This window comes from Rhineura floridana, chromosome 20 (genome assembly GCF_030035675.1).
Source record: "Rhineura floridana isolate rRhiFlo1 chromosome 20, rRhiFlo1.hap2, whole genome shotgun sequence".
In the NCBI taxonomy this organism is placed as follows: Eukaryota; Metazoa; Chordata; class Lepidosauria; order Squamata; family Rhineuridae; genus Rhineura; species Rhineura floridana.
In genome coordinates this window covers 20,443,422-20,469,084 of record NC_084499.1, presented here as the reverse complement: position 1 = coordinate 20,469,084, position 25,663 = coordinate 20,443,422, and the positions used below count along the sequence as shown (strand labels likewise).

The following is a 25,663-nucleotide window of genomic DNA, read 5'->3' as shown; positions in this document are numbered from 1 at the left end:
GTTGGATTGTCTTCCTGGCCCCCGGGTGCTTCTCATATCGAAGGCGTCTCTATAAAGCTGGCTGAACCATCCTCCAAGTTGATGGCAGTGGAACCCTCGAATGCGTTCTTTGCTCGGACTTTAAAATGGAACTGTCAGGGGTGCTTCATACATCACATTTTCAAGGAATAAAATGGTTTCCAGGGAACACATCTGGTAATTAGCCCAGTCTGCTGTTTTGCACCAGACACACGCGATCTGAGGCTCCTGTGGGACGCAGTTCCCAGTTGGATCATACACTTCTCTTTGCAGTGTGGGTTTGGTGCACATTTGATTTCCATTTTGTGTGTAGTTCTGTTTTTCCTGTTTTGAATCTTGTTGTGAGCTGCCCTGAGTTTTCTAGAAAGCTGTGTGACCGGGTACGAGATTTTTAAAAGAAATAAATTTGGAGCAGTGCTCCTCCTCAGCCCCATGCTTCATCAACTGTTTGACACCCTGGTCTTCTGCCCACCCCTTTGCTGTTCCCGGAAGGAGATGCACCCTCCACTTGTCGCCATGATTTCTGCAATTAACTGCAGAGGGCATTTGCCTTCCCTGTGCTTTCAGCTGTTCCTTTCTCCCTTTTGCTGGCATCTAATAATGTGACAGGCAGCCTGAATGGAAAAGGGGGACTTTTGACATCAAAGGTTTGCTGGGGATGGGGAAGATACATGTTGGTGAAGGTGGAATCTCTTGACAGCTTATTTTGGACCAGGTAGATAAGTCTCAAGGGATGGGGACTGCCTGGTGTGTCTGTGCCGAATAGGTTGAGATGGAAACGCCCCACAGTTACAAAACAAGACAATGCTGGCTTGACTTGGGTGTGCTGTGACAAATCAGGGATTCACTGCCGTGAGCTAAGGGCTGTTGGCCAATTACAGAGGGTTGTATCTAACTAATGTTTACTTGTAGTGGAGCCACTGAAATTAATTGGCCTACATTACCCACGCTCATAAACGTCAATGGGTTGCACTCAACTATTGTAAGTCCTGCTCAGGGTAGACCCAGGCCACAGTCACACCAGACATTTATTCCACTTTAAACAGTGATGGCTCCCTCCAAAGAATCCTGGAAAGGGTAGTTTGGGAAAGGTTCTGAGAGTTGTTAGGTGACCCCCTCTTCCCTTCACAGAACTGCAATTCCTAGAGTGGTTTAACAACCAGTCCCTCTGCCTTGGGAACTCTGAGATTTGTAGATCTATGAGGAGAAGAGGGATCTCCTAACAACTCTCTGCACAAATGACAGTTCCCAGGATTCTTTGGGGGGGAAGCCATGACTACTTAAAGTGGAATAATAGTGGAATAACTGTGTGGTGTGAACCTGGCCCCACTGAAATAAATCTACCTAAGTTAGCCATGTTTATTAACATCAGTGGGTCTACTCTGAGTAGGACTGGCATTGTATACAACACAGAGCATTGTCTTCTTGCTGACAGCTACCCTTCAGAACCCTATCCTGCTAGTCCCCAGTTAAAGCCATCAGAAGCAGCAGGGTCAGCCTCATTTGGGAAGCAACACGGCCCTTGTTGTGGCATGCTGGCGTGGTCCTCTGAGGGATCTGAGCTCAAATGTGCCCTGCAGAAAGCGTAGTTCGTTAAGCAGATGTTTAAACTTGTGAGATCCCTCTTGGCATGGTAACCCCAGTCTCATTTGCATGTTAATTGCAGCCGTTGGCAGAAAGAGGATGAATATATTCGAAGGTGGGCGCTTGCTAGGAAGCCTGTGAATATTTATGGAGGCTGGGAGCAAAGATTAGGAGGGGTGTACTTGAAGAAGGGAGGTGGCTCAGTGGGCAGAGCAGGAAGCCCCAAGTTCAGTCCTCAATGGCATCTCCATGTAGGGCTGGGAGAGACCCCGGCCTGAACTCCTGGAGAGCAGCTGCCAGTCAGTGTAGCCAATACTGAGCTAGATGGGCCAAGGGCCTGACTCAGTCTAAAGCACTCTCCTGTGTTCCTATTTAATTCAACACTTTATTCAGAACTATGAGGACTAGGATCTTACTTTTTTTGGCAATACCAGTGGTAAGCATCTGCTTTGTATGCAGAAGGTCCCAGGTTCAATCCCCTATGGCATTTCTAGGTAGGGCTGGGAGAGACCCCTGCCTCAGAAACCCTGGAGAGCTGCTGCCAGCCAGTGTACTGAGCTAGATGGACCGATAGGTCTGACTCACTATAACGCAGCTTCCTATGTTTTCCATGTAAAACAAAAATGCCGGTAGTGTACAGAAAAGCAAAGTTCACATTTATGGCAATTATGAGTCTCCTAATGGTGATATCTAAACATGTGTTCACGTTGGAAATACTGTTCAGTTAAGGTCAACTCTTCCTTAAGGATGTCTCTGTGCCAAAAAAAAAGGTGGGGGAAAGGAGAACCAAAATGATCTGGAGCCCTTTCCCTAGGTCTGGCGCGGGAACCTGCGGGTCATGTCAGGACCGTGGAGAGCTCCAAGCGAGCAACGTGCTCCCAGAAAGGTTGAGAGCACACTCAGCCTTTTTAAGCCTCCACCCCTAGACTCCCTCTTGCAACCACTGCCTCCTTGTGATCAGCTTTTAAGTTCTTAAAGGGCCAACCTCCTGGCCTGAAGACAGACACTCCTCCTGCATTCTGGACCTGTGTGAGCCCTGTGGGAGACATTTGGCTTCTCAGGAGAAGGTGTCCATGAGAGTTTGGGAGGGCCCTACAGGTGTGTGAGATTTTTCTGGGGGCTCACGCCCATCCGTTTCAAGCTCGGTGGTCTCCTGTTCTCCAGCAGCTGGCTCAGAGCTACTTGATCTGGCTCTTTAGCTGGAGGCTCTGCAGACTTTGACTCCCGGTCTTGATTGCCACTGGACTGCAGGGTCATTGCAAGGACATGACATAGGCGGGGATGCAAAACCAATTTGTTCGATCTGCCTTCTGAAGCGATCCGGCCTAATTGGAGTTGTTTGCAGATCAGAACGGGGCAGTCAGTCAGACTGTGCACGTCTCCACATTTTGCAGTGCTGCGTCATTTCAAAAGAAAATGTGCACACAGCTATGTATTTTGTGGGGAATATGTATACAAACATGCGGCACTGTAAGGGGGAATGGGCAGGAACGCATACAAAGCATGTATTTTAAGGGAAGCTTGCATATACAATGACACAGTGTGCACGTTTTTCTCTGCTTGCGCAGGCGAGTGACTCAAAATAAGCCACCTCCTTTGCTCTTTCAGGATTCAGGTTTTCCCATTTTTTGAGATGTTTTGGTAAAAACATGTTGGTAATGGAAGTGATGTTTGGGGGATGGAGGTGAGAGGGGACCACTCTCCCTGTGCAACAATTGTTTAGTAGGAATGAGATAATTAAATGAAAGCCGTTTGATGGAAATAGATATATATTTTGGCCTTGTCCTCTCTTCAGGTCTCCCTGGAGTTTGTGAAAAGTGGAGAATACACCTTGGAAAGGATGGGGATCCCTTACTCAGCCACCGCCCACACGAAGTCACCCTTTGACCCAGAGAACAAGAGAGTGAAGGGGATCTACTGATGGAGAAAAAAAGGACTGAACTATGGGAGGCAGCTGGTTAGACCGCAACAACGAACACAGGAGAACCCAATGGAACCAGTGGATGACCGCCACAGGGTGTTGGCGAGTGGCCCATTTCCACAGTAGCTGGGACCTAAAGGATGACAGATGAGCCCTGCTGTATCAGAGCAATGTGGTAGTCTTCAGTGGAGACTGGAGGCCCTGATGTCAGTCGGGCTTTCAAGGAGCTGTCCAAGGTGCTGAAAGCACGTTGGACAGCTCCTTGCAATGGATGACTGCACACAAATGGTACCTAATGCCCAATTTCATTCCCGCCCCCCGCAACTTGGCATTCTGTAATAAAGACTTTCACCCTATCCAAGACAGCAGGTCTCAGTCCCAGCATAACTTTAAACCGATTAGCCGTGGAATCCTAACCGTGTCTCCTCTGCCTGTGGGCTTCCCATAACAAGCATCTGCTGTAGCCTGCTGCAAGAACACGCAGAAGCGAGTCCTACTGCATTCAGTGGGGTTTACTCCCAGGTTAGGAGCGCAGCTGGGGTGATGAGCTCTGCTGACGAACACAAACAAACACAAAGATGGTGTTTTGGAAGAGGCATTACCTGCCTTAAAACCGTGGCACCCCTTTTGCAGATTCCATTTCTGGGGCCTGTCCTGCTCTTTGAATAAACCAATTAATCCCCATAATGTTTTCGGTTCCTTCCTTAAGACGGTGGGCAGTTTCTTTCGGGGAAAGAGGGGCGTCTACCCACTGCAGAAGGCTGGCGTGATATTTGCAATAATCCATTTATTTATAAACGTTGCAGGTTGGGTTGTTACTATTCATGGGCTTGCGTGTGAAAAACTGAATGCACAAGATGGCACACGTGCTTGGGAAACATCAGGCCAGGCTTGCAAACCAATTGCTCCTCTGCTCAGAGGGCAGCCAGGTCTTTTTCACTCTGTATGCTGATGCTCCCACTCGGAATGAGCAAAGGTAGCTACAGTTGTGGGCATTTTTTTAAAAAAATTTGCACTTAGTGTGAGCCAGAGGAACACCCCGGTGGGTTCTGTGGGCAGAGTAGAACAGAGACAGGCTTGCCACGTGCCTCAGCAGGAGGTCGATAAGAAAAATAGATCTCTGAGGCTTATTTTGGGTTGGAAAGATGTCTTGTTGCTCGCTCACAGATCTGCTATAATTGAAATCTAACTTGGCTTCTTTCTGTGGCCTTGTTCTAACTCCTGAGCAGAGCTTCAACACCCCTACCCCTCAAAAAAACTGGTTGTGTAGAGGCCTGCCTGCTGCATTGGCAGAGAAATCGTAGCTGGGTCAAAACTTGCCCTGCTGTCCTTTTACTGGAATTAAAGCTGTCTGTTGCAGATGCACCAAACATGTAAAGCACATTCCCCCTCCGAACAAGACTCCTGGGAGCTGTAGTTCCCCTCCACAGAGCTACCATTTCCAGCACTCTTAGCAAGCTGCAGCCCCCAAGATTCTTGGGGGGGGCAGTGCTTTAAATGTGTGGTGTGTACGTAGCCTAAGGGTCTGGGTCTCATTTCGAAGCCGCCTTGTCAAGCTTAACCAGAGTTGGAGATGCAGGGAGGTGGAGGAGGCTGGACTCGCAGCGTGACTGTGGCTCTGGTAGCGCCTCGGTGATCTTCGGTAAAGGCTGATGTTCCCATTCGCCCTGCAGAGAGGAGGAAGACATTTGTTGCTGTTGTTATTTATGGCCCTTCCCCACTGCTGAGGTAAGATTCAATTGCCAGTCCAACTGGTTTCCAGCAGTGTAGTTGTCTAGGGTTTCGGAGGGGTGGGGGTCTTAGACCTTTATTTTTTGGAAACAGGTTCCCTATATCGTCAGCATCCTATGAGCCAATTAGCATGAAAAGGGGAGTGTGTAAGCCACTGAAAAGAGTCTTCTAGCATGCTTCCTTGTCCTTTCCTGCTGATTGGAGGCAATCAGAGTGAGTCAGCCACTGAGAAGACACTTCTCAATAGCTAACACTCTCCGCTTTCATGCTGATTGGATCCTAGGTACATCTGTTGTTGAGGGAGAAGGCGTTAACAAGGATCTCATTCTCGGAGATCTGGGTTTCACTTGGAACTGTCCACCCCCAGTTTCTCTATGTGGCATGCTTATTTTTGTTCCTTTTCCATTTTCTCATTGCCATGCATACCGGGAAAAGTTCTGCTGAGGATTTATTGCAGTGCATAGAAATGGGTGCAAAGTCGTACAGGGACTTCAGGACATCTCTGTTGAAAGAATTCCAAGGGACTGACGCAAACTGCTGTGTGACAGAGGCCTCTGGGCATGTGCAGACGTCCTCGTTGTTAAACCTAACGGAAAGGGAAATGTTTTGAATCAGGAATGGAAGGGAAGAAGAGAAATACACAAGGCCTCATAACAGCACCTAAGATGCATAGGACAGCAGGGCTGTAGCTCAGAGGTAGAATCCCTGGCATCTCCGGGTAGGGCTGGGAGGGAGCAGCGGCACCTGGTGGTTCCATGTCAGTGGGGCAGTGGAATCTGGTCTGGGTTATTGTCTGAACATTTATTATTATTATTATTATTATTATTATTATTATTTACCCACCTTTCATCCTGAGGTCCCAGGGCAGATTACAACAGTTTAAAATACATCACTGAAAACCTTGAGAACCACTTAAAAATCACATTATTGTTGGAAAAAGAAGGTCTTCAGTAGGTGCCATAAAAACAACAGAGATGGTGCCTATCTAATATTTAATGGGAGGGAATTCCAAAGAGTCAGTGCAGCTCTCCTAAAGGCCCAATTCCTATATTGTGTGGAATGGACTTCCTGATCAGATGGTATTTGTGGAAGGCCTTCACCTGCAGAGTGTAGTGATCGACTGAGCATATGACGTTACCTGTTCACTAGATTAAAATAGCGATGTAGGTAGCCCAAATCGACGGCACTTTTACACAGCTCCAACTCCGTCTGAGGGTAGTAGTGGATATAATTCACACACATCTCTTCCATGATTCCAAAACCGCCCTGCAGGGTGTAGAGATTGAGAAGCAGAAGTGCATGTGGGATAGGGCTGGGATCTATTTGCCAGTGCCGATTCGCAAGAATTCTGCCAGCCTAACAGGCCGGTATAGATTTGAGTTCATTCTTTGTCTGCTAACCACTGCTTTTACTGATGGTTTTTTTCCCTTGGAAACAAATATTGATATTGATATTTTGAAAGAAAATATTAATAACATTGTTCTTAATATTGATAGTTTAGAGGTAGGTTTTTTTTAAAAAAGAAATCCATTTTCTAAAATAGCCATGGAAAATTGCTACATAAAAATCCAATCTGCAACAATAGACAATAAGTGAATTAATGAAAAATATGGTATCAACTCTGAATTGGGTGGAATTCTAGTACATCGCTAATGTGGGACCACCTCTGTTGAACCCTTCTGTGAATGAAGAAGGCCTATCCAGTGTAAGCAAAACCCAACCTCTTGCAGTCTGCGCCTTTTCCTCCACTTCCTGCCCATTGTGGCCAAGTCTCAGATCCTAACTCCACTGACCTGGGAGTAAATCCCTTTGAATTCAACAGGACTTGCTTCTGAATAGAGAAGGTTAGGTTTGTATGGCAAGTCTCTCTCTCTTTTAAAAAAAGTCTCATTTACACTGTATCGGGTGTGAGGAACCATTGGCCCTCCAGATGTTGCCGAACTACAACTCCCATCAGGCCCAGCAAGGATGGCCAATGGCCAGGGATTATGGGAATTGCAATTCAGCAACATCTGGAGGGCAAAAGGGGTCCTCTGCATCTGCCCTGCACCCTCACCCAACTTCAGAAGAAGGCCAAAAATCAGTTATGTGATCCATGTTTGTTTGTTTTTAAAAATAATATTTAAAAAGTGTTGCAATCAAGCAATCCACGTTCTGCCCCCAAACCTCTATAAATGATGCAGCTAGAGGGGGAAATGGCACAAGCCATTCTGGAAGCCGCCTTGAGTTCCAGTTTGGAAAATAGGGCGGGGTAAAAATAAAGGTAATCAGAATAATAATAAGTCTTTATTTTAGACATTTCATTCTGGGTGTTTTGCAGGTCATATACAGAAGCGCAGTCTTCAGCAGAGAAGCAAAACCACCACCACCCTTCACCTTCCCGGATTTCATCAAGCATTGCTCACAGATCATCATGAGCGGCACAAATCCCTTCCACCTCTAAACTGGTGCTATCCAAACAACCCAATTAAATTTGTGCACATCCAGATATGCTCACCACAGTCGCTTGAGTCCTGTCTTCAGTGTTGTACACGCAGGTAGTTCTCAGAACATCACCCTGTTAATATAGAAAAAATGTCCTTGTGATACCAGATGGCCCAGCAGTATTTGATATTACTTGAGGATGGCAGATCAACAGTTCTAAAACAGTGGGGCATGTCCTCTTTTTGGGGTGGGGAGGTGCAAGAAGTTCGGGGGAGTAAGAAAACCCTACAGCAAGCTGAGAGTAGAGATGGGGGCAGCAAATTAATTCAGTTCACATTCAAGGCAAATCTATCAAATTTGCACTGTCAAAAACAATTTGAGAACCCAAACACAACCATCCTTTGAAATCCACAGGGATCAGTGGGCCTTGGCATACGTGGAATGTATACTCAGAGTAGACCCATTGCAATGAATGAACCTAAGTTAGCTATGTATCCAAATTTTGCAGTGCAGTTCTCCAACCAAGCAATTTTTCAAAAAATGCATATGTTAGGGGAAAGGGTGTATAAAAACGAATACATTTGTAAATATAACATACAAGCAAGCATGCATTATATTAGGGGAAATTGCTTGCAAAAATGCGCACATGAGTCAAAACTACATACAAAAAATGTGTTTGGAAGGGAAATTTTGCACTCTAATGCTGACGAATTTTCATGAGGATCCCCCCCAAAAAAACAACAACACACAAATTGCTGCAGAAATGTGGAGAACTGGATTTAAGCTTGGAAAAAATGAGGAACTGGGAGAACCAAAACGGACAGAGATTTCCGTCCCTAGCTTGAGCGCAAGCGACACAGCGGCAGAAGATTAATGCGGCAGCCACTCAAATTCTTCCCTGATCTGGTGACCTCCTGCAGAGGTCAGGATCCTTGGGATCACCCCTTGCTACTATGGCTCACCCCTGTGAACCTTTTGTAATCAATTTCAGGAAAGTGGCCCTCATCAGTAGTGTAGTGGTAAGTTCAGAAGTGCAGGGGTCCCTTCATGATAATTACAGCCACACCCCTTCCCCTTTTTTGCTGCTGGGTTGAGAATGAGATCCTTGTTAACGCCTTCTCCCACAACAACAGATGTAGCTAGGTTCCAGTCAGCGTGAAAGGGGAGAGTGTTAGCTACTGAGAAGAGTCAGTGGCTGAATCATTCTGATTGCCTCTAATCAGCAGGAAAAGACAAGGAAGCATGCTAGAAGACTCTTTTCAGTAGCTTACATGCTCCCCTTTCATGCTGATTGGCCCATAGGATGCTGGAGACATAAGGACCCTGCAACCATGTGGACTAGAAACTTCATTTTTAGGGGAAGGGCCATAGCTCAGTTGTAGAGCACATGCTTTGCATGTAGATGATCCTAGGTTCAATATCCAGCAACTCCAAGTAGGACCTGGATTAGCCCCACTTAAAACCCTGCAGGGCTGCTGCCAGCCAGTGTCGACAATACTGAGCTAGGTGGGAAATTGTTCTGACTTGGTATAAGGCAACTTCCCCAGTGTGTTCCAGTGCTTGCCTTTGACCAGCTATACCTACTCAGCAGCTGGGTGCATTTATCAGTTCAGTAGCCTATCAGGTAAAAATGGCTTTTTCATCATGATTGTTATTAAGGTTGGTTTTTATTTAGTTATTTTGCTCCAACATGTAAGGGAGATTTCCCTTTGGGGCTTTCTCAACCAATAAAGGAGTCAGCAGGTCAATCTCATGGGTGTCTCTATGACTGATGGATATTATGAATATGGTGAAAGACTACCCCTCCCCAAGATATGTTCTTACCGGGAGAACAGACACCACTTTCTTTAACATGCGGATCTCCTAATAGAAAACAGGAGACAGGAGGAGAGAGATGCAGGGAGGGTTAGGCATGAGGAAGGACATGTAACGGAAAGTTATGAGGGTGCAAGAGATTGCTCCATGGGGCAAAGAAGCTTTAACACCAGGAAATTCTCTGCTTATTTTCAAATGAACCTCTATTACTTGAGGTCTAGAAATTTAACAACAACAAAAACCCACCATGAAACAACACGACCCCCTTGATTCTTGGGGGACAGGTCCAGATCCTATGCTGGGGAGATGAATGTACAAGGAGTTGGAGTCTAAACGGTGGCCATCTTCGAGCACTGCTCTTCAACCTTGGGGCCCCAGATGCTGTGGGACTACAACTCCCACTATCCCTGGACAATAGCCAGGGATGATGGGAATTGTAGCCAGTCCATCCGCATCTGAGGACCTTGAGCTGAAGAACACTGCCTTTGAGAGACACATCCTACAGGCTGTAAAAATGAGTGCTGTGAATTTCATTTTATCATTTGGAAATTAATAACAATAACAATAAGTCATTGATTAATCCAAATCTCTCTCTCCCTCTCTCTACACAAACACACACACACACACACACACACACAATCACCTCTTTTTTGGCAGCCCACGTCAACTGTGTGCTGGCACCCTTGACAGCTTTATCAAGATATGCATATGGACACCTAATTTTTTACAAACAACAAACAAACCCATCTATCTATCTATCTATCTATCTATCTATCTATCTATCTATCTATCTATCTATCTATCTATCTATCTATCTATCTATCTATCTATCTATCTATCTATCTATCTATCTATCTATCTATCTATCTATCTATCTATCTATCTATCTATCTATCTAATTTGTCCATCTGTCCATCCATCTATCTTTAAATGCTTGACTCTCCACGTTGTACCTGGAAGTGAGGACTGTAGTGCCTGTCGATGTTCACAATTTCCACTTCTCGCCCTCCTCGTGATAACACGGTCTCCACGCTCCTACCGGTCAGGTGGGTGTGAAGTTGGGAAGCAAAGATGTGGATGCCAGAAGGGGGCAACGCCTGAGAGAGAAGGGCAACTACACATCATGCAAATATTCATGGCCTAGGGCATATGGCAAAGGCTTTTGAGGGGAGAGGAAGGCAGTTTACTCAGTTATCAGAAATCAATGCAAAACAACAAAGAACAAAACAAACCCCAGTGACCAGTCAACTTGTGCAGCATTTTACAGTGGGAGGAGGGTCCACTAGCCCAGCTCTAGGGCTGGCGTAGTTTTCTCTCTGGTTTGGGGGCATGCTGGGACACTGAGGAAGGGCTGTAGCTCAGTGGCAGAGTCCCTGCTTTGCATGCAGAAGGTCCCCAACGGCATCTCCAAGTTCAGTCCCCAACGGCATCTCCAGGTAGGCTGGGAGAAATTCCCTGCCTGAAACCCTAGAGAGCCACTGCCAGTCAGTGTAGACAGTACTGAGCTAGAGGGACCAAATGGTCTGACTTGATATAAGGCAGCTTCCTGTCTTCATATTCAGTTCTGTCCTTTCTTTAGAACCATGAGGACTAGAAACTTCATTTATAGGAAAAGGGCCATAGCTCAGTAGCAGAGCACATGCTTTGCATGTAGATGATCCTAGGTTCAATATCCAGCATCTCCAAGTAGGACTGGGCTTGCCCCCTGTCTGAAGCCCTGCAGAGCTGCTGCCAGCCAGTGTCGACAATACTGAGCTAGGTGGGAAATTGTTCTGACTTGGTATAAGGCAACTTCCCCAGTGTGTTCCAGTGCTTGCCTTTGACCAACTATACTTACTCACCAGCTGGGTGCATTTGTCAGTGCAGTAGCCTGTCAGGTAAAAATGGCTTTCGCCGGGTGGAATTGCCATCCCTGGTGTATACACCAAGCCCAGCTCCATGATCCCTGCGTCATAACGCCGGAGAGAGGCTGTGTAATACAAGCGGATCCCTGAGGAATCATGGCGGCCTGGCAAAGGTGGGGGGGAAAGGAAGAAAGAGGGACATTTTGAGAAGAGTTGCAGACAGTGGTGGCCCTGATGTCAGTGAATCTGCTCTGGGTTTTACTCTGAATTTTCAAGGAGCTGTCCACAGTGCTGAAGCACTCTCAGCTCTTTGAACAAACCACAGTTTCCAGGATTCTTGGGGCGGGGGAGGGGGAGAGCCATGACTTTAAAAGTGGAGTAAGAGTGTTTTACATGTATGGTGTGGATGTGAGAGTTATGGGAAACAATTCAGAAACAGAATTGATCAAATAAATAAATAATGTGGCAACTATCCAGAAAACCTGCTATGGACACATTTTAAAATTTGAATCTGGTGTTTTGGGGAGAAAAAGAATATATCCTGAGTGTATGGTGTTTTTTTAATTAAACCTCTATACCTACTGGCAAAAGAGATGCACTACAAGCCAACTTGGGAATTTCAGAACTGGGGGATTATGCACTGTGTGCACTAGACTGGGCGACACAACATCTTTCTCTGCCTGGGGCCATAATTAGCAGTGGATCCAGGTGGAAGTCAGTGCCTTGCCCCCCTCTTAAGTCAGCTTGAAATGTCACTGCCATTTAGCAGCCCCTCTGGGCACCAACATTTTGCAAAGTTCATATGGGGGGGGAGGGAGGAAGGTTTTGAAAACTTGCAGTGGTTGACTGTATGTTCCCCCCCCCATCAACCCTCTCCAGCCTCACCATATTGCCAGCTGTTCTGCTGTGGGTGCTACGTTCAACCCCCCCATCCGGACTATGCATTTAAAGCGCTTCTCATACCTCTTTAAATAATCGTGGCTGCTTCCCTCCAAGAATCCTAGCTTGTTCAGGGTGCTGAGAGTTGTTAGGAGACCCCTGTTCCCTTCAAAGAGCTACAGCTCCCAGAGTTCCTTCGGAAGAGAGATTGCTAAACCGCCCTTGGAAAGAGGAGCCCTGCTAGTTCAGGCCAAAGGCCCATCTGATCCATTATCCTGTCCTAACAGTGGCCAACTAGATGCCCCAATGAGACATCCTCAAGCAGTCTCCTCACTTGTGATTCCCAGCAATTGGCATGGAGAGGTAGATTGCCCCTGGGCATGGAGGTTCTGCTATCACGCTAGACCTTCACAAGAAGAGCCCTGCTGGACCAGGCCAGAGGCCCCCATCTAGTTGAGCATCCTGTTCTCAGGTGGCTGACCAGATGCCCCAATGGCAGGCAGGATTTGAGTGCAACCGCAGCTCTTCCCTCCTGCAATTCCCAGCCATTGGTACACAGAAGCCCAGTGCCTCCAACACTGGAAGTCAAATAAAAATGGTCAGATCCGCCTGTCTCTCCCTTAAACCTGTGAATGAAGATGCTGGTTTTGGCCAGAATTCCTGTCCCCCTTTTATAGCCCTGTCTCCAAGCTGGGCACATGGGATGGTTAAGAATAACTCAGGAGGTGTTATTGGTTACAAGGAAACGGCCAAACCACATTATTAATAGCCGAGTTTCTTCTCAACCCGCCGAGTGTGGCTGTGACTGCTGAACTGCACAGATGCTGTGGTTGTCTAAAAATACCCTGAGGAAGTCAAGGCACAGGCAACTTCAAGTTGATGGCAATGCAGTCACTTTGTGTTTCGTTACACTTCTTCCCCCCTTCCCCCCCCACCCCGGAAGACGGCCTGCTGCCAAAATGCAGTGGAAGGCGAGGAAGCTGCCTCCAGGCTCATTCATTTGAAAGGCACCTCTTCGTTTCCACCTTAGCGAGAAACGCCAGGCAGCTAAATGGACAAGGTGTGCCAGGAGGAGGCCATCGCAATGGTTTGCCTCACCAGTTTGAGAGATGTTTGCCGTGGGAGTGGCCGTAGGAAGCACGGAGAGGTGCCGTAGCGTGGTGACAGAGCATCTGGGTCCTAGGTTCAATCTCTTGTGTCTCCAGGTGGGGGGGGACTGACCCCTTCCTGACACCCCAAAGAGCTACTGCCAGTCAGAGTAGACCAGCGGTCTGACTTGGTTGTAAGGCAGCTTCCTGTGTACTTCCTTAAACCAGTCTTTTATACAGAACCATGAGGACCAGCATCTTACTTTATTTATAGGGGAAGGGAATGATTAAATGGTCCCTGAGACCCTCAGTAATTTTCAAGTGGTCTGGGGGGGAGTTTGAGTAACCCTGGTATGGGCAATCCTGATCTAGGCAGACTGACATAGGTGGCAGCTGAACAATGCTCCTGTTGGAATCGGCCCTTTAATCTGCACCATGAGGACTAGAACCTTTTGGGGGTTTTTTTAAGGGGAAGGGTCATCTCTCAGTGGTAGAGCATCTGCTTTGCATGCAGAAGGTCCAAGGTTCAATCCCCAACGGCATCTCCAGGTGAGTTTTGCCTGAAACCTTTCTCTGTCCACATTCTCCGTGTCATGCTTCGTTTTATAACCAAAGTGTGCTTACCTTTGAGTTCCAGGGGATTGTGGTAGTGAATTTCCAAGCGCATATATCTGGAGGAGCCGGGACCCCCAAATACCAGACCTGCCTCTTCTGGATAGTAAAAAGCCTGCAAGAAGGGGGGAGGGGAGAGAAATAAGGGAGAGGTAACGGGATGGATAGCCATTGTCATCATGTCTGTGGCCCCAGGGAGCAATTCTGATGCTGACCCCAAAGAAGAACATTGGGGATCTCGGGTCTTTTGGCCCCGTGTGAACGGAAGCAGAAAGGGCAGGCCTGCGCAAAGAGGCCTGTCATTACAAGAGGTCAGAAGCAAAGGAGAGGTGGTGTTTTTCATATGTCAGAGGGAAGGGCATGCCATAGTGACAAGGGGAGTCTACAAAGCCCTGTGTTGAGTGAGAGTAAAGCACCAATGCATGTTACAAGTGACCTAAAGCAATGGGGGGGGGGGTGAAAGACAGAAAGGAATATATTCTTCCCTCTCTTAATTCCTCCTCTAAAGTGTTTGCTGTTTTTGCAGGCTTTGCGCCTCAAGTCTCTTCCTGTTTCTTCTCTCAGTCTGTTAGTAATGGTTCCCTGAGTGCAGACTGCCTGGCTGCTTCAACATGTCTGACTTTTATCTCTTTGTAGTAATTTTCTTTATTTCTTTATTACATTTCTATCCCACCTTTCCTTCATCAAGGAACCCAAGATGGCATACATGCAAGGTAGCGGCTTCATGTGCCTTCAGATCATAACCAGGGACCTTAAACCTTCCGTTTCTTTATTCTTTCAACTACCAGTCTTAACAGACCAGTTACTTCTGCACTCCACTGCAATATATATCTACCGAAAGCTCTAACATCTTGAATATATTAGGCCCAGGATACCTTAAGGACCACCTTATGCTGTATGTCTCAACTCAATCACTAGGAGCACTATTACTGGTCCCCCATGGACTGGAAGCACAACTCATGTCCTTGAGAATTCATGCTTTCAATGTTGTGCGACCAGCTGTTGAAACACCCTCCCACTAGAGGTCAGACAGGCACCATCTCTGCTGAGTTTCAGACACCTAGTTGCCACCATCTTATTTCAGGAGGTCTTTGCATCATGAATGCTTCTCTAATATTTAAACATTTTTCTTAATTTTTTGAATGGCTGAGGTTCTAAACGTTTGGAGTTTAGTGTATGTTTTAAACTCCGTACATTTTCATCTTTGTAAGCAACTTTGAAACCAGAAGGGTGAAAAGCAAGATATAAATTTTAACAAATAAGTGAGCAATAGTAGAAAATGCCTGTTTCCAGTCACTGAAAAGTGAAACACAAATGAATTTTCATTAACTGAGAATCGTTAAAAAATAATAATAGGGGAAGTGTCCGGCACAGGGTCAGTGGGGATTGCCATTTTGACTAGATGCACCTGCGCGCCCATTGCCCAGGCCGCCAGCACGTGCCGGCAGTAATTCAGCCGCTCTGGCTTCATCTTGGAGTCGCAAGGCCCATTGTAATGGGGGAAAGTGTTGAAATGTGCAGTGCACTGGAAGACCTCCATGTGGTGGACGAGAGCTTCATTCCCCTCTGTGATCACTGGTTCATACTGCAAGGGAGGAAGAGAGACAAGGGATATTTAGAATCAGGAAGGGCAAAACCTACCCCACTGATGTTCATGGATACTGTTTCCATGAACATGATTGTGGGTGTGATCTGATTGTCCTCAGCCCTGCCTTTAGATTTTGGCTTTGAGCAACCATGGATGTAGTATAGGTGCTTTTTCTGGCTAAAATGGCTACCATGGTCTGGATTTTTTAAAAAGTGAGTACCGTCACACACAAACAAGAATTGGGTTAAGGATGGAAAGTTCTATCAAACCCAGTTCTTTCCGTTTCTCATTTTCCCAATCTTAAATTCAGTTCTCCACATTTCTGCAGCAATTTGCATTTTTTTTAAAAAAAACTCTCATAAAAATTCTCCAGCATTTAATTGTAAATTTCTCCTGATAAAACACATTTTTGTAGGCAGTTTTGACAAAGGTACACATTTTCGCAAGCCATTTTTCATAATGTAATGCATTTTTGTATATTATTTTCACTCCTATATTCTTTTTTTAATGCATACTTTCCCCTAATATATGCAGTTTTGTAAACATTGTTTGGTTGGCTCGTGAAGATTCATTTCATGTCACCAGGGGCCACAATCCTTCTAAAGTGGTAGAGCACCTGCTCTGCGTGCAGTTCATGGCATCTCCAAGAAGCGTTGGAAGAGACTCCTTGCTTGACAACCTGGAGAGCCGCTGCCGGTCAGGGTAGACAATACTGAACTAGACAGACAGTACAGAGCAACTTCCTAAGAACATCCACAGAGCCTGGCTGTTGGATCAGGCAAGAAAGCCCACCTAGACCACCATCCTGTTCTCACAGCAGCCAACGAGATGTCCATTATGGGAAGCCCACAAGCAGAACCTGAATGCAACTCTGTTAGACGCATGCTGCCTCCTGTGTTCCTTTCTAATTCAGCCCTTTATTCAGAACTATGAGGACTAGAATCTTGCTTTATTTGTCAGGGGTGGGCCACAGCTCAGTGGCAGAGCACCTGCTTTGCATGCAGAAGGTCCCGGGTTCAATCCCCAATGGCGTCTCCAGGTAGGGCTGGGAGAGACTGCATGCCTGAAATCCTGGAAATCTGCTGCCAATCACTGTCGGCAACACTGAGCTAGAAGGACAGTTGGTCTGACTTGCTGTAAGGCACTTTCTTGTGTTCCCAAGTATCTCCTTTCCCCCTCCCGCTCCCCCACCTCGTGGCCTTTCGTAAAAATCCACAACTTGTACTTCTCTCCCCCCCCCATCTTAGGAGGGGTTGCTCTGTGGACAGCTGTGACTTTGAGATCTGCTGAGTCGCAACTTTCTTCACACACACACACATCTGCTCAGGTCTCTTGTCACCGGCAAGGTGACAGGGTCTGACTAACGCTCTCTACCGCTGATGACTAAAGAATTCTGCAAGAACTGCACTCCAGGCTGATTGACTTTCCCCATCATTAGCTCAATTCTCGAATTTCGTTCTCATTCTGCCGGGGCTAGTGCGCCTTGTGTGAGCCCTTGCATGGGAGTGAGTGCACCATTGCTGTCAGGATATGCATCAAAGAAAGGAGAGGCTTGAAATATCCTAACAAATGTGGAGATGGGATTCTTTGTTGCCCTCTCCAAGTCTTTGCAAGCACACCATGCATTTGAAGCACTTTCCCTTTCCCAAAAAGAATCCTGGGAACTGTGGTTTACCCTTCACAGAACTACAGTTCCCAGCACCCTTAACAGACTATGGTTCCCAGGAAACTTTGGAGGGGGAAGGTGTTTTAAAGGTGCGGTGTGTACACAGCTCAAGGCTGCATCTACTGTATGTATGTGATGGAATGAAGAGGCGGACTGGACTGTGCCGTTTCAGACTGCAAGGCGGAGGGGGAAATTCCTGCAAGGGAAAAAATAGCACAGGAAGGAGAGGACTGAGCTCTTGTGACTTTTGTCCCTGAGGCATTTGTTTTCTTCTTGCAGGGAATTCTTTAAAGACAAAATTAGAGGGAGCATTTCAAAAAGGGCAATCAAAATGATAAATGGGTTGTAACAACTACCCTATAAGAAAGGCTTACGGTTTTTGACGCTTTTCAGTTTAGACAAAAGGTGAGGAAGAGGTGACAGGATAGAGGTGCACAGGAATACAGAAGACTGCCTTATACTGAGTCAGGCCCAGCGGTCCATCTTGCTCAGTACTGTCAACACTGACTGGTAGCAGCAATCCTCCAGGGCTTCTGATGGGAGCCTCCCCCAGCCCTGCCTGGAGATGCCATTGGGGACTGAACCTGGGACCTTCTGCATGCCAAGCAAGTGCTCTGCCACTGAACTACAGCCCTCCTTCCAAGGGCATACAGTTGTGCTGGGCATGGAGAAAATGGACTGGGGCTCATTTTACTCCCTCACCTCTCTCTGGCCCCTTTGTGTCTTTTTCACATGTTTTTGCCTGGCTGAAATGTGCCCTTCAAGTGTGATGATGCCTCTTGCATGCCTAGACAGAGGACAGGGAGGGCTGCGAGTCCATGGTGGCTATTGGGACTGGTAGGGCAGACGGCAGAGAGCCCAAATGGTAGGCAGAGGCAGAGCCAGCGACAGGGAGAGCCAACTCATTCTACCTTTGCCCCCATCCTCCTCCTGCTGCCTGCAGAGTTCTGCAAAGGGCAACATCAAGGCTACAAGGAGTCCCAGCCATTGCCCCACCCACTTTACCTTTGACTCCGCCCACCACTCAGCCCGGGTTGCCATTGAGGGAATATGACCCCCCCTCTCCAAAGGCTGGCAAACTGTCTCCCCCTGCTGTAGATATTACACAGGAAAAGGAAAGAAGAGTTTGTGAGTGGAGAATGAACAAGAGGAATCAAGATGGGTGTAGGATGCCATTCCTTCTCCCACCTACCATAACAATGTGATGCTTTGGGAAGTTGTCCGGAAGCTCCTGAATGGAGCACCAGTAAGTGGTCTCTTGGCTGGGGATCTCCACATCGGCAGCCCGGATCTCCATGGTCTTCAGGTTGCCAGGCAGCGTGGGAATCTTAATGGAGGGTTTCAGCAGCTGCACCCGTTGCAGGCCTTTCCGGAGGATGGCGGACATGTCGATGGCCTGGAGGGAGAGGACGGGCTTCTCCAGAATCCCATAGATAAGGTGCACGGTGCCCTCCTGGAATGAAAGGCAGAAAGGGGCGTCCATCAGGAGGGACAGTCGCTTGCTCGTGGAGTAGCGGCATTGCAAAGTCTCTTTGCACAAGTTCAGTTCTCCACGTCAGTTTGCAAATTACATTAAAAAAAGTCATTCTGAAAATTCATCTGCTTTATAGTGCTCATTATTCTCTAAATAAACATGTTTGTGTGCAATGTTGCCCAATGTACACTTTTTTGACTAAGCAATTTCCCCTAATAACGTGGAGACAGGTGGCTCTGCTGCCAGTGGGGCAGTAGAATCCGCTCCAGGTTTTAGTCCGATGTTTCAAGGAGCTGTCCAAGGTGCTGAAACCTTTTCCCACTAATATATGCACTACTCGGCTGGAGAACTGCATTGCAAAAATGGGAAAAGCGCAAATTTCGAAGGATGGCTTTTTTTTTTTGAAGGTGCAAATTAGGTTGACCTACAAATGCAAACAGAATGGTATTTTTTCCCATCCTTATGTGTGGGTGGGTAAACCCCAAGCACAGGCAGATTTGAAGTGGTCAGCTGCCACCAGAACTCCTCACAAAGGGATCTGATGTTTGCTTCACTCACTGACATCACTTGCTTTGGAACCATGTTCTAGAGCAGCCTTCTGCCCCCCCCTTATTTTGGACTACAGCTCCCATCATCTCTGTCCATTGGCTGGGGCTGATGGGAGTTTGAGGCCACCACCACTTAGAAGTTAGCTGCCTCTGCTCAAAATGGTGTCAAAATATATAAAGCACATTCATTAAAATATTAACTACCTGATGTGTTTTGATGGAAAGCTTACTCGTGTCCAAAGTGTAGCTAGCCATCTTTCAAATCGCACAGCAGAAAATGATTCTTAACACAAACTGTATGTAATATGCACAGTCACTTAAATAAATGCAAAATTAAAACCAGTCCTGACTGTAAACTGTACTTGGATCAGTCATATTGAAAATGCATTATAAAACATGCCTTAATAAAATGAGCAATTGAGCTGTAGTAGAATATCAAGCTGATATTCACCGCAAAACTTTATAAGAATGCAGCTCACAAAATAATGGATTGCAAGACCACCAATTTAATAATTAACCTCTATGTATGCATTATTATTTAAATAACATATCTAGCTAGCTAGCTATCAAGCTGAGACCGTATCCCAGTCTGCGACTGTGTTGGAATTACTTTTTAATATGTTTTTAAACCTTTTTTTTTTTTAAAGTATGTTTTTAACCTTTTTAAAATATGTTTTGAAAGCTTTTTGAAAAAATGTTTTTAAAGATGTTTTGTTTTAATGTATTTTAAAGTCTGTTTTTATGATGTTTTTAGTGCTTTTGTTTGCCGCCCTGGGCTCCTGCTGGGAGGAAAGGTGGGATAGAAATCAAATAATATCTGTCTGTCTGTCTGTCTGTCTGTCCTGACACTCTGAGATGGTTTAAGACACAGGAACTAAGAAGAGCAGGGTTGCTGGATCAGGCCAAAGGGGCCCATCTATTCTAGCATCCTGTTCTCACAGTGGCCAACAGATGTCCCAATGGGAAGCCTGCAAGCATTCTCTCTCTCTCTCTTTCTCTCTCTCTCCTCCTTTTCTCTTTCCTCATTTTACCTTTGAAATTATAATTTGTTATAATACATTCATTGATAGATTGGATATTAGCTCAATTTGTTCTGCTAATCATTTCCTTTTCTTTTTTGCTCGATATATAGGCATACCTAAAAGCAAGCGATGATGAGACAATGCTAAAGTATTTTGAATCCCATTATGATATAATAGCAATTTATATTTGCCATCGACTGGATATATATTTGTCATCAACCAAATGCATCCCGCCGCCCCCCAAAAAAGCTTTCATTGTGTGTGTAGTTCTGTCTCAATGCCCAATAATGTGCAGGGATTGCTTCATTCCCTTCAGCTCTAAGCAACCTTTCAGTGGTGCGCAATACATCTTAAGCACGCTGCTGGAAGGAATGTAGGCAGCTGCTTTGGACTGAGTCAGGCCGTTGGTCCATCTAGCTCAGTATTGTCTACACTGACCGGCAGCAACTCTCCAGGGTTTCAGGTAGGATTATTTCACAGGCCTACCTGGAGATGCCTCTGGGGATCAAACCTGGGAACTTCTGTGTGCGGAGAGATGCTCTACCACTGAGTTATGACCTTTTCCCAAAAGCAGAAAGGTTTTTACCTCTATGAGATAGTCCTTTGGGTCACAGGTACTGAAAGCTCTTTTAAAGAGCAGGGAGAGTCCCTCAGCAGTTTTATGTGCGCTGAGGAGCTTGTAGTTCTGTTGGCTGTCTATGTGGAGCCGACCATCCTGATCGCTCCATGCATCCTGAAGAGGAAAAACAGACAATGTATTACAGCATGCTGTATTGAAACCTGTCCTCCAATTTCTCAGAAAACGTTTCGTTTTATAATTTTATGTATTTAGGAAAGAATACTTATATGCCACAATCTCATTTAAAAAAACCAAGACAGGCGATAAAAATTATCTGTGCTAAAAACCATGGAAAATTTTAAAAGCACAGAAGATGTTCTTTAAGTGTCTGGACAAACCTGGTGGCACAGAGAAGTGTTTAGCAAACCTCTAAAGGTTAAAATAGAATGCGCCTGTTGAATTGCTGTTGCGGGTGTGAGGAATCTTTGGCCGGCCAGATGATGCCTTTATTTATGTATTTATTTATTTAGCAAGATTTCTATACCTATTAATCAGAAAAGACAATCTCTTAAGCAGTTTACATATCAGGGTATAAAATATTCCTATAAAAATAGCAATACAAACAGACTTTAAAAACAAGTAGGCACAATTTATTTATTATTTATTTATTTATTTATTAAATTTATATACCGCCCGACTAGCAATAGCTCTCTGGGCGGTGAACATAAAATCAGAGATAACAGACTTTAAAAATGAATGAATGAATGAATGAATCTTTATTTTTACCCCACCCTTTTTCCAAAACTGGAACTCAGGGCCGCTTACAAATAAAAACTACACATAGGTAAAAAACATACAAAAATATACATTTAAAATAGAATTAAACTATTCATAATGTTAAAACCATGAAACATACACTTAAGATACTAAGACAATTTAAAACATTAAGAATAGGACCATAGAACAATACAACAGACCTTATGAGGCCCTGTCTTAAACATCATTTAAGAAATGTACATCATTACGTGCCTGGGTAGTCTTCTTCAGTCTTTGCCTAAGCAAAGAAGTGTTTGGGAGGCCTCTCAAACAGCGCAGCGAAGGCACCTGTGTAATATGTCTTGCCCTTGGCTTTGATTGAAGAGTAGAAAGCCAGGGAGAGGCAGAGTGAAGACTATTGTTGGGATGATTTGTAGAATGAAAGAAAGGACACTCTTGTTTTTGTTATGTGCCTTCAAGTCGATTACGACTTATGGCGACCCTATGAATCAGCGACCTCCAAGAGCATCTGTCATGAACCACCCTGTTCAGATCTTGTAAGTTCAGGTCTGTGGCTTCCTTGATGGAATCAACCCATCTCTGGTTTGGCCTTCCTCTTTTTCTACTCCCTTCTGTTATTCCCAGCATTATTGTCTTTTCTAGTGAATCATGTCTTCTCATGATGTGTCCAAAGTATGATAACCTCAGTTTCATCATTTTAGCTTCTAGTGACAGTTGTGGTTTAATTTGTTCTAACACCCAATTATTTGTCTTTTTCGCAGTCCATGGTATGCGCAAAGCTCTCCTCCAACACCACCAGAAACATCCATTTGGCCATCTCAAAAGTAAGGTAAGTGCCGGCAAAGCCCTGCACCCCACCCACAAAAATGTCACCGAAATGTTCTCTCTCCTTTGACCATTTTTGGATGTAATTCCTTTTCTCATGAAACAAGCCAGGAGACATTAGCATAGTTCAATGACATAGGAAGCTTACCGAGTCAAACCATTCGTCCATTTAGCTCACTAGTGTTGACACTGACTGGCAGCAGCTCTTCAGGGTTTCAGACTAAGGTCTCTCCCAGCCCTATCTGGAGAAGCCATTTGGGTTTGCACATGGGACCTTCTGCGCGCAAAGCAGGTGCTCTGCCAATGAGCTTTGGCCCTATCCCATAAATCAGAGTTAAACCCCAGAAGAAGGAAAGGCTTCCTGGTTCTGGGCTCAAAGGTGTTGGCAAGGCTAGCAGCATACTTACCGCGAAATAGGATTGGTGCCCATCGCTCCACAGGACGGCCAGATCTGCGTTTTGAAAGCCTCCTCGGTCTGACATGCCGAAAAGGATCCCATATTTCAGCTCCCTGGCCAAGATCTGGAAATGTACTTCCTCCTGGCAGTAGCTGACATTCCATGAGAGCTCTAAGAGACCTTGGGGATCCAGGGGCACTCTGTAGAGGAAGTTGTTCTCTCTTGGGTCCGTGCCGTGCAGGGCAACCACCAAGACGACCAGGAAGGCGGCAACCAGTGTGAAATACATGGAGGCTGCTTCTCGGAGCTTGAGAGTTGGGCAAGGGGATCTTGCCTTCTGCCTCATCCTCGCCGCTTGCATCCTTGAAATAAAAAAAAGCAATTGGGTTGCTTCCCTTTTATATGCTAGCCCTCCTAGGCAAACTGGGTAAGTAATTACATTTAGTGGCTGGGAAATTGAATTGTGGCATTGACCCTTTCTCCCTTCCTCACGTCCACCACCCCTCTCCTTTCCTGGTCCAAACACTTTTCATTCTCTGTTTTCCCTGACCTTAATTGGCTCTAATTCTCCATGGACATTATCAGAGGCAATTGGACTAGACTGGATGGATTTCATTGTCTTTTTTAAAAAAACACCCTCCTAGTGGTGCCCAAAAGGAGAGAGTTAACCAGCAAACTCTGTCCATGGTCTAAATTTCACTCCTGCTCACTCCCTCCTTCCAAAATGGAGTCAAGGTTCCTCCAAGGCAGCCCCTCATCCCGAAAGGAGATATTACAGGGTTGCTGCTGTGGTTATTTAATGTATGTGCTGACTTCTAAAAACATTCTCAAGGTGACTTATCGTATAAAATATTGGTGCTGTGCTGAAATTTTTCTGCCATTAATCAGCATGCCTATCCAGGCATGCAATTTCCAAGCTCAGTTTTTATTATGTAAAACAGTTTTAAGATTTATGATTTTATTTGTTATATATACATTTAAAAATATATGTTAAATTGCTTTTAATGTTTCCTTTCATTGGTATGTTTTAAAGGAATATTTTACATTGTCCTTTGTCAAGCTGCATAGAAGGTTTTATCAGCAACATATCATTATTATTATTAACAACAACAACAACAACAACAATAATCATGTTATTAGTTGCTTGATACCCAAAGGTCCCCAAGTGACTTACACAATGTTAAAACAAAAACAAAACACACTGTAAAAACATAACAATAAACAACCACAATACAATAGTACTCCCCCCCGCATTTGAGAATTATCAAGGGCTGTAGCTCAGGGGCAGAGCACCAACTTTGCATGCAGAAGGCCCCAGATTCAGTCCCCAGCATCTCCTGGTAGGGCACAGAGAGACTCCCTGTCTGAAATTCTGGAGAATTGCTGCCAGTCAGTGTAGACAATACTAAGCTAGATGGACCAGTAGTCTAACTCAATAGAAGGCGAGTAGGCGACTTGCTATGTCCCTATCAAAGGGGAGAGAAATATTTGATGGGATTCTCATTGGTGAGATGCAGGGCTAAGGAGATGAGTGTGATGGGAGCTGCAGTCCAAAGCATATGGAGGGCACTCAGCTTGGTAGAGGCTGACACAGATGTTTAGATATTGCAGAGGACAGAGGATTTCAGCACCTTGTCACCACATAGGAGTTAAAAAAGCTGTAGACAAGAGAGGAAATTCCCTCCTCTCTGCAATTGTGCAGACCGACTCCATGATGAGTCGGATGGGTGGATCTGTCCATTTTTGGTTTGTCTCAGTTTTTCCCGTCTTAAGTTCCATTTTCCACAATTCCACATTAGTTTGCGGTTTTCTTTTCTTTTCTTTTTCCAGAAAAAAAATCCTCATGAAAATTCATCAGCGTTTAAGTGTTAATTTCTCGTAACAGACACGCTTATGTATGCTATTTTGCCTAATAAACACCTTTTTGCAAAGCAGTTTCCCCTAATATAATGCACTTTTGTATGGTCTCTAATATATGCATTTTTATGCACACTTTACCTGAGTGCCTGCATTTTTGTACACGTTGCTTAGCCAGAGAACTGTACTGCAAAATTCAGAGAAGCGTGGATTTTGAAGGATGTCCATGTTTTCCGTTTGCGTAATGTTTCTGAAAGTGCAAATTAGGTAAGATCACCTTTAAATGTGAACTGAATAGAATCTCTTCCCCACCCTGCCTTGCCCTGTTGCTTGGTTTGGGTGGCTGATGCTCTGCGCCATATTCCCTTACAGGCTCATTCAGCCGGATGCAGCAGAAATGCAGGTCCAGCAAGGGAGCTCTTGCCTCCTCTCCTGGAGATCTGATACCAAAAGACAAGCACGCTGTTTGTGGGCTGAGCTGGGAGTCTTTGGGGGACAGGGTCATGAGGATAATGCAGCGTTGTCAGAAGTATGAGAAACAACACGGGCGCATGGGACTTACAGCACATCTGCACCATACATTTAAAGCATTCTTGTACCACATTAAACTGCCATGGCTTCCTCTAATGAATCCTCGGAACTGTGGCCACATTCACACCATACATTTATTCCACTTTGAACCGACATGGCTTCCCCCAAAGAATCCTGGGAAGTGTAGTTTGAGAAGGGTTCTGAGAGTCGTTCCTCTCACAGAGCTGCAATTCCCAGAGTGGTTTAATGGTTGGTCCCTCTCCCCAGAGAAGTTTGGAACTGTAGCTCTGTGAGGGGAATAGGGGTTCTCCTAACAAGAATGTAAGAAGAGCTTGCCGGATCAGACCAGTGGTCCATCTAGTGGGAGGCACAAATGCAGGACCTGAGTGCAAGAGCACTCTCCCCTCCTGCGGCTTCCAGCAACTGGTTTTCAGAAGCATCTGACTATGGTGGTAAAGCACAGCCTTCATGGCCAGTAGCCATTGATACCCTGTCCTCCATGA

The 25,663-nt window shown here is 45.6% G+C and overlaps 2 protein-coding genes across 3 annotated transcripts in view; one reads left to right on the top strand and one right to left on the bottom strand.

Moving 5' to 3' along the window:
* The window catches only part of SARDH (sarcosine dehydrogenase), a 44,994-nt gene extending 40,784 nt beyond the window's left edge, over positions 1 to 4,210 (top strand). For both annotated transcript variants that reach the window (XM_061604148.1, XM_061604149.1), the window contains exon 21: positions 3,398 to 4,210. In XM_061604148.1, the coding sequence (XP_061460132.1) occupies positions 3,398 to 3,523 (126 nt within the window). In that variant the 3' untranslated portion in view covers positions 3,524 to 4,210. The remainder of the gene's footprint in view (positions 1 to 3,397) is intronic.
* Positions 4,211 to 4,722: 512 nt separating this feature from the next.
* Positions 4,723 to 23,102, bottom strand: DBH (dopamine beta-hydroxylase). The gene is made up of 12 exons (XM_061603966.1): positions 22,783 to 23,102; positions 20,801 to 20,947; positions 18,363 to 18,623; positions 15,325 to 15,501; positions 13,929 to 14,031; positions 11,335 to 11,501; positions 10,447 to 10,590; positions 9,503 to 9,541; positions 7,752 to 7,811; positions 6,393 to 6,520; positions 5,681 to 5,840; positions 4,723 to 5,190 (listed from the first exon to the last, which is right to left on the bottom strand). Exons 1-12 carry the CDS (start codon positions 23,059 to 23,061, stop codon positions 5,056 to 5,058), a joined length of 1,800 nt encoding a protein of 599 aa, XP_061459950.1. The 5' UTR covers positions 23,062 to 23,102; the 3' UTR covers positions 4,723 to 5,055.
* Between the last annotated feature and the right edge of the window lie 2,561 nt (positions 23,103 to 25,663).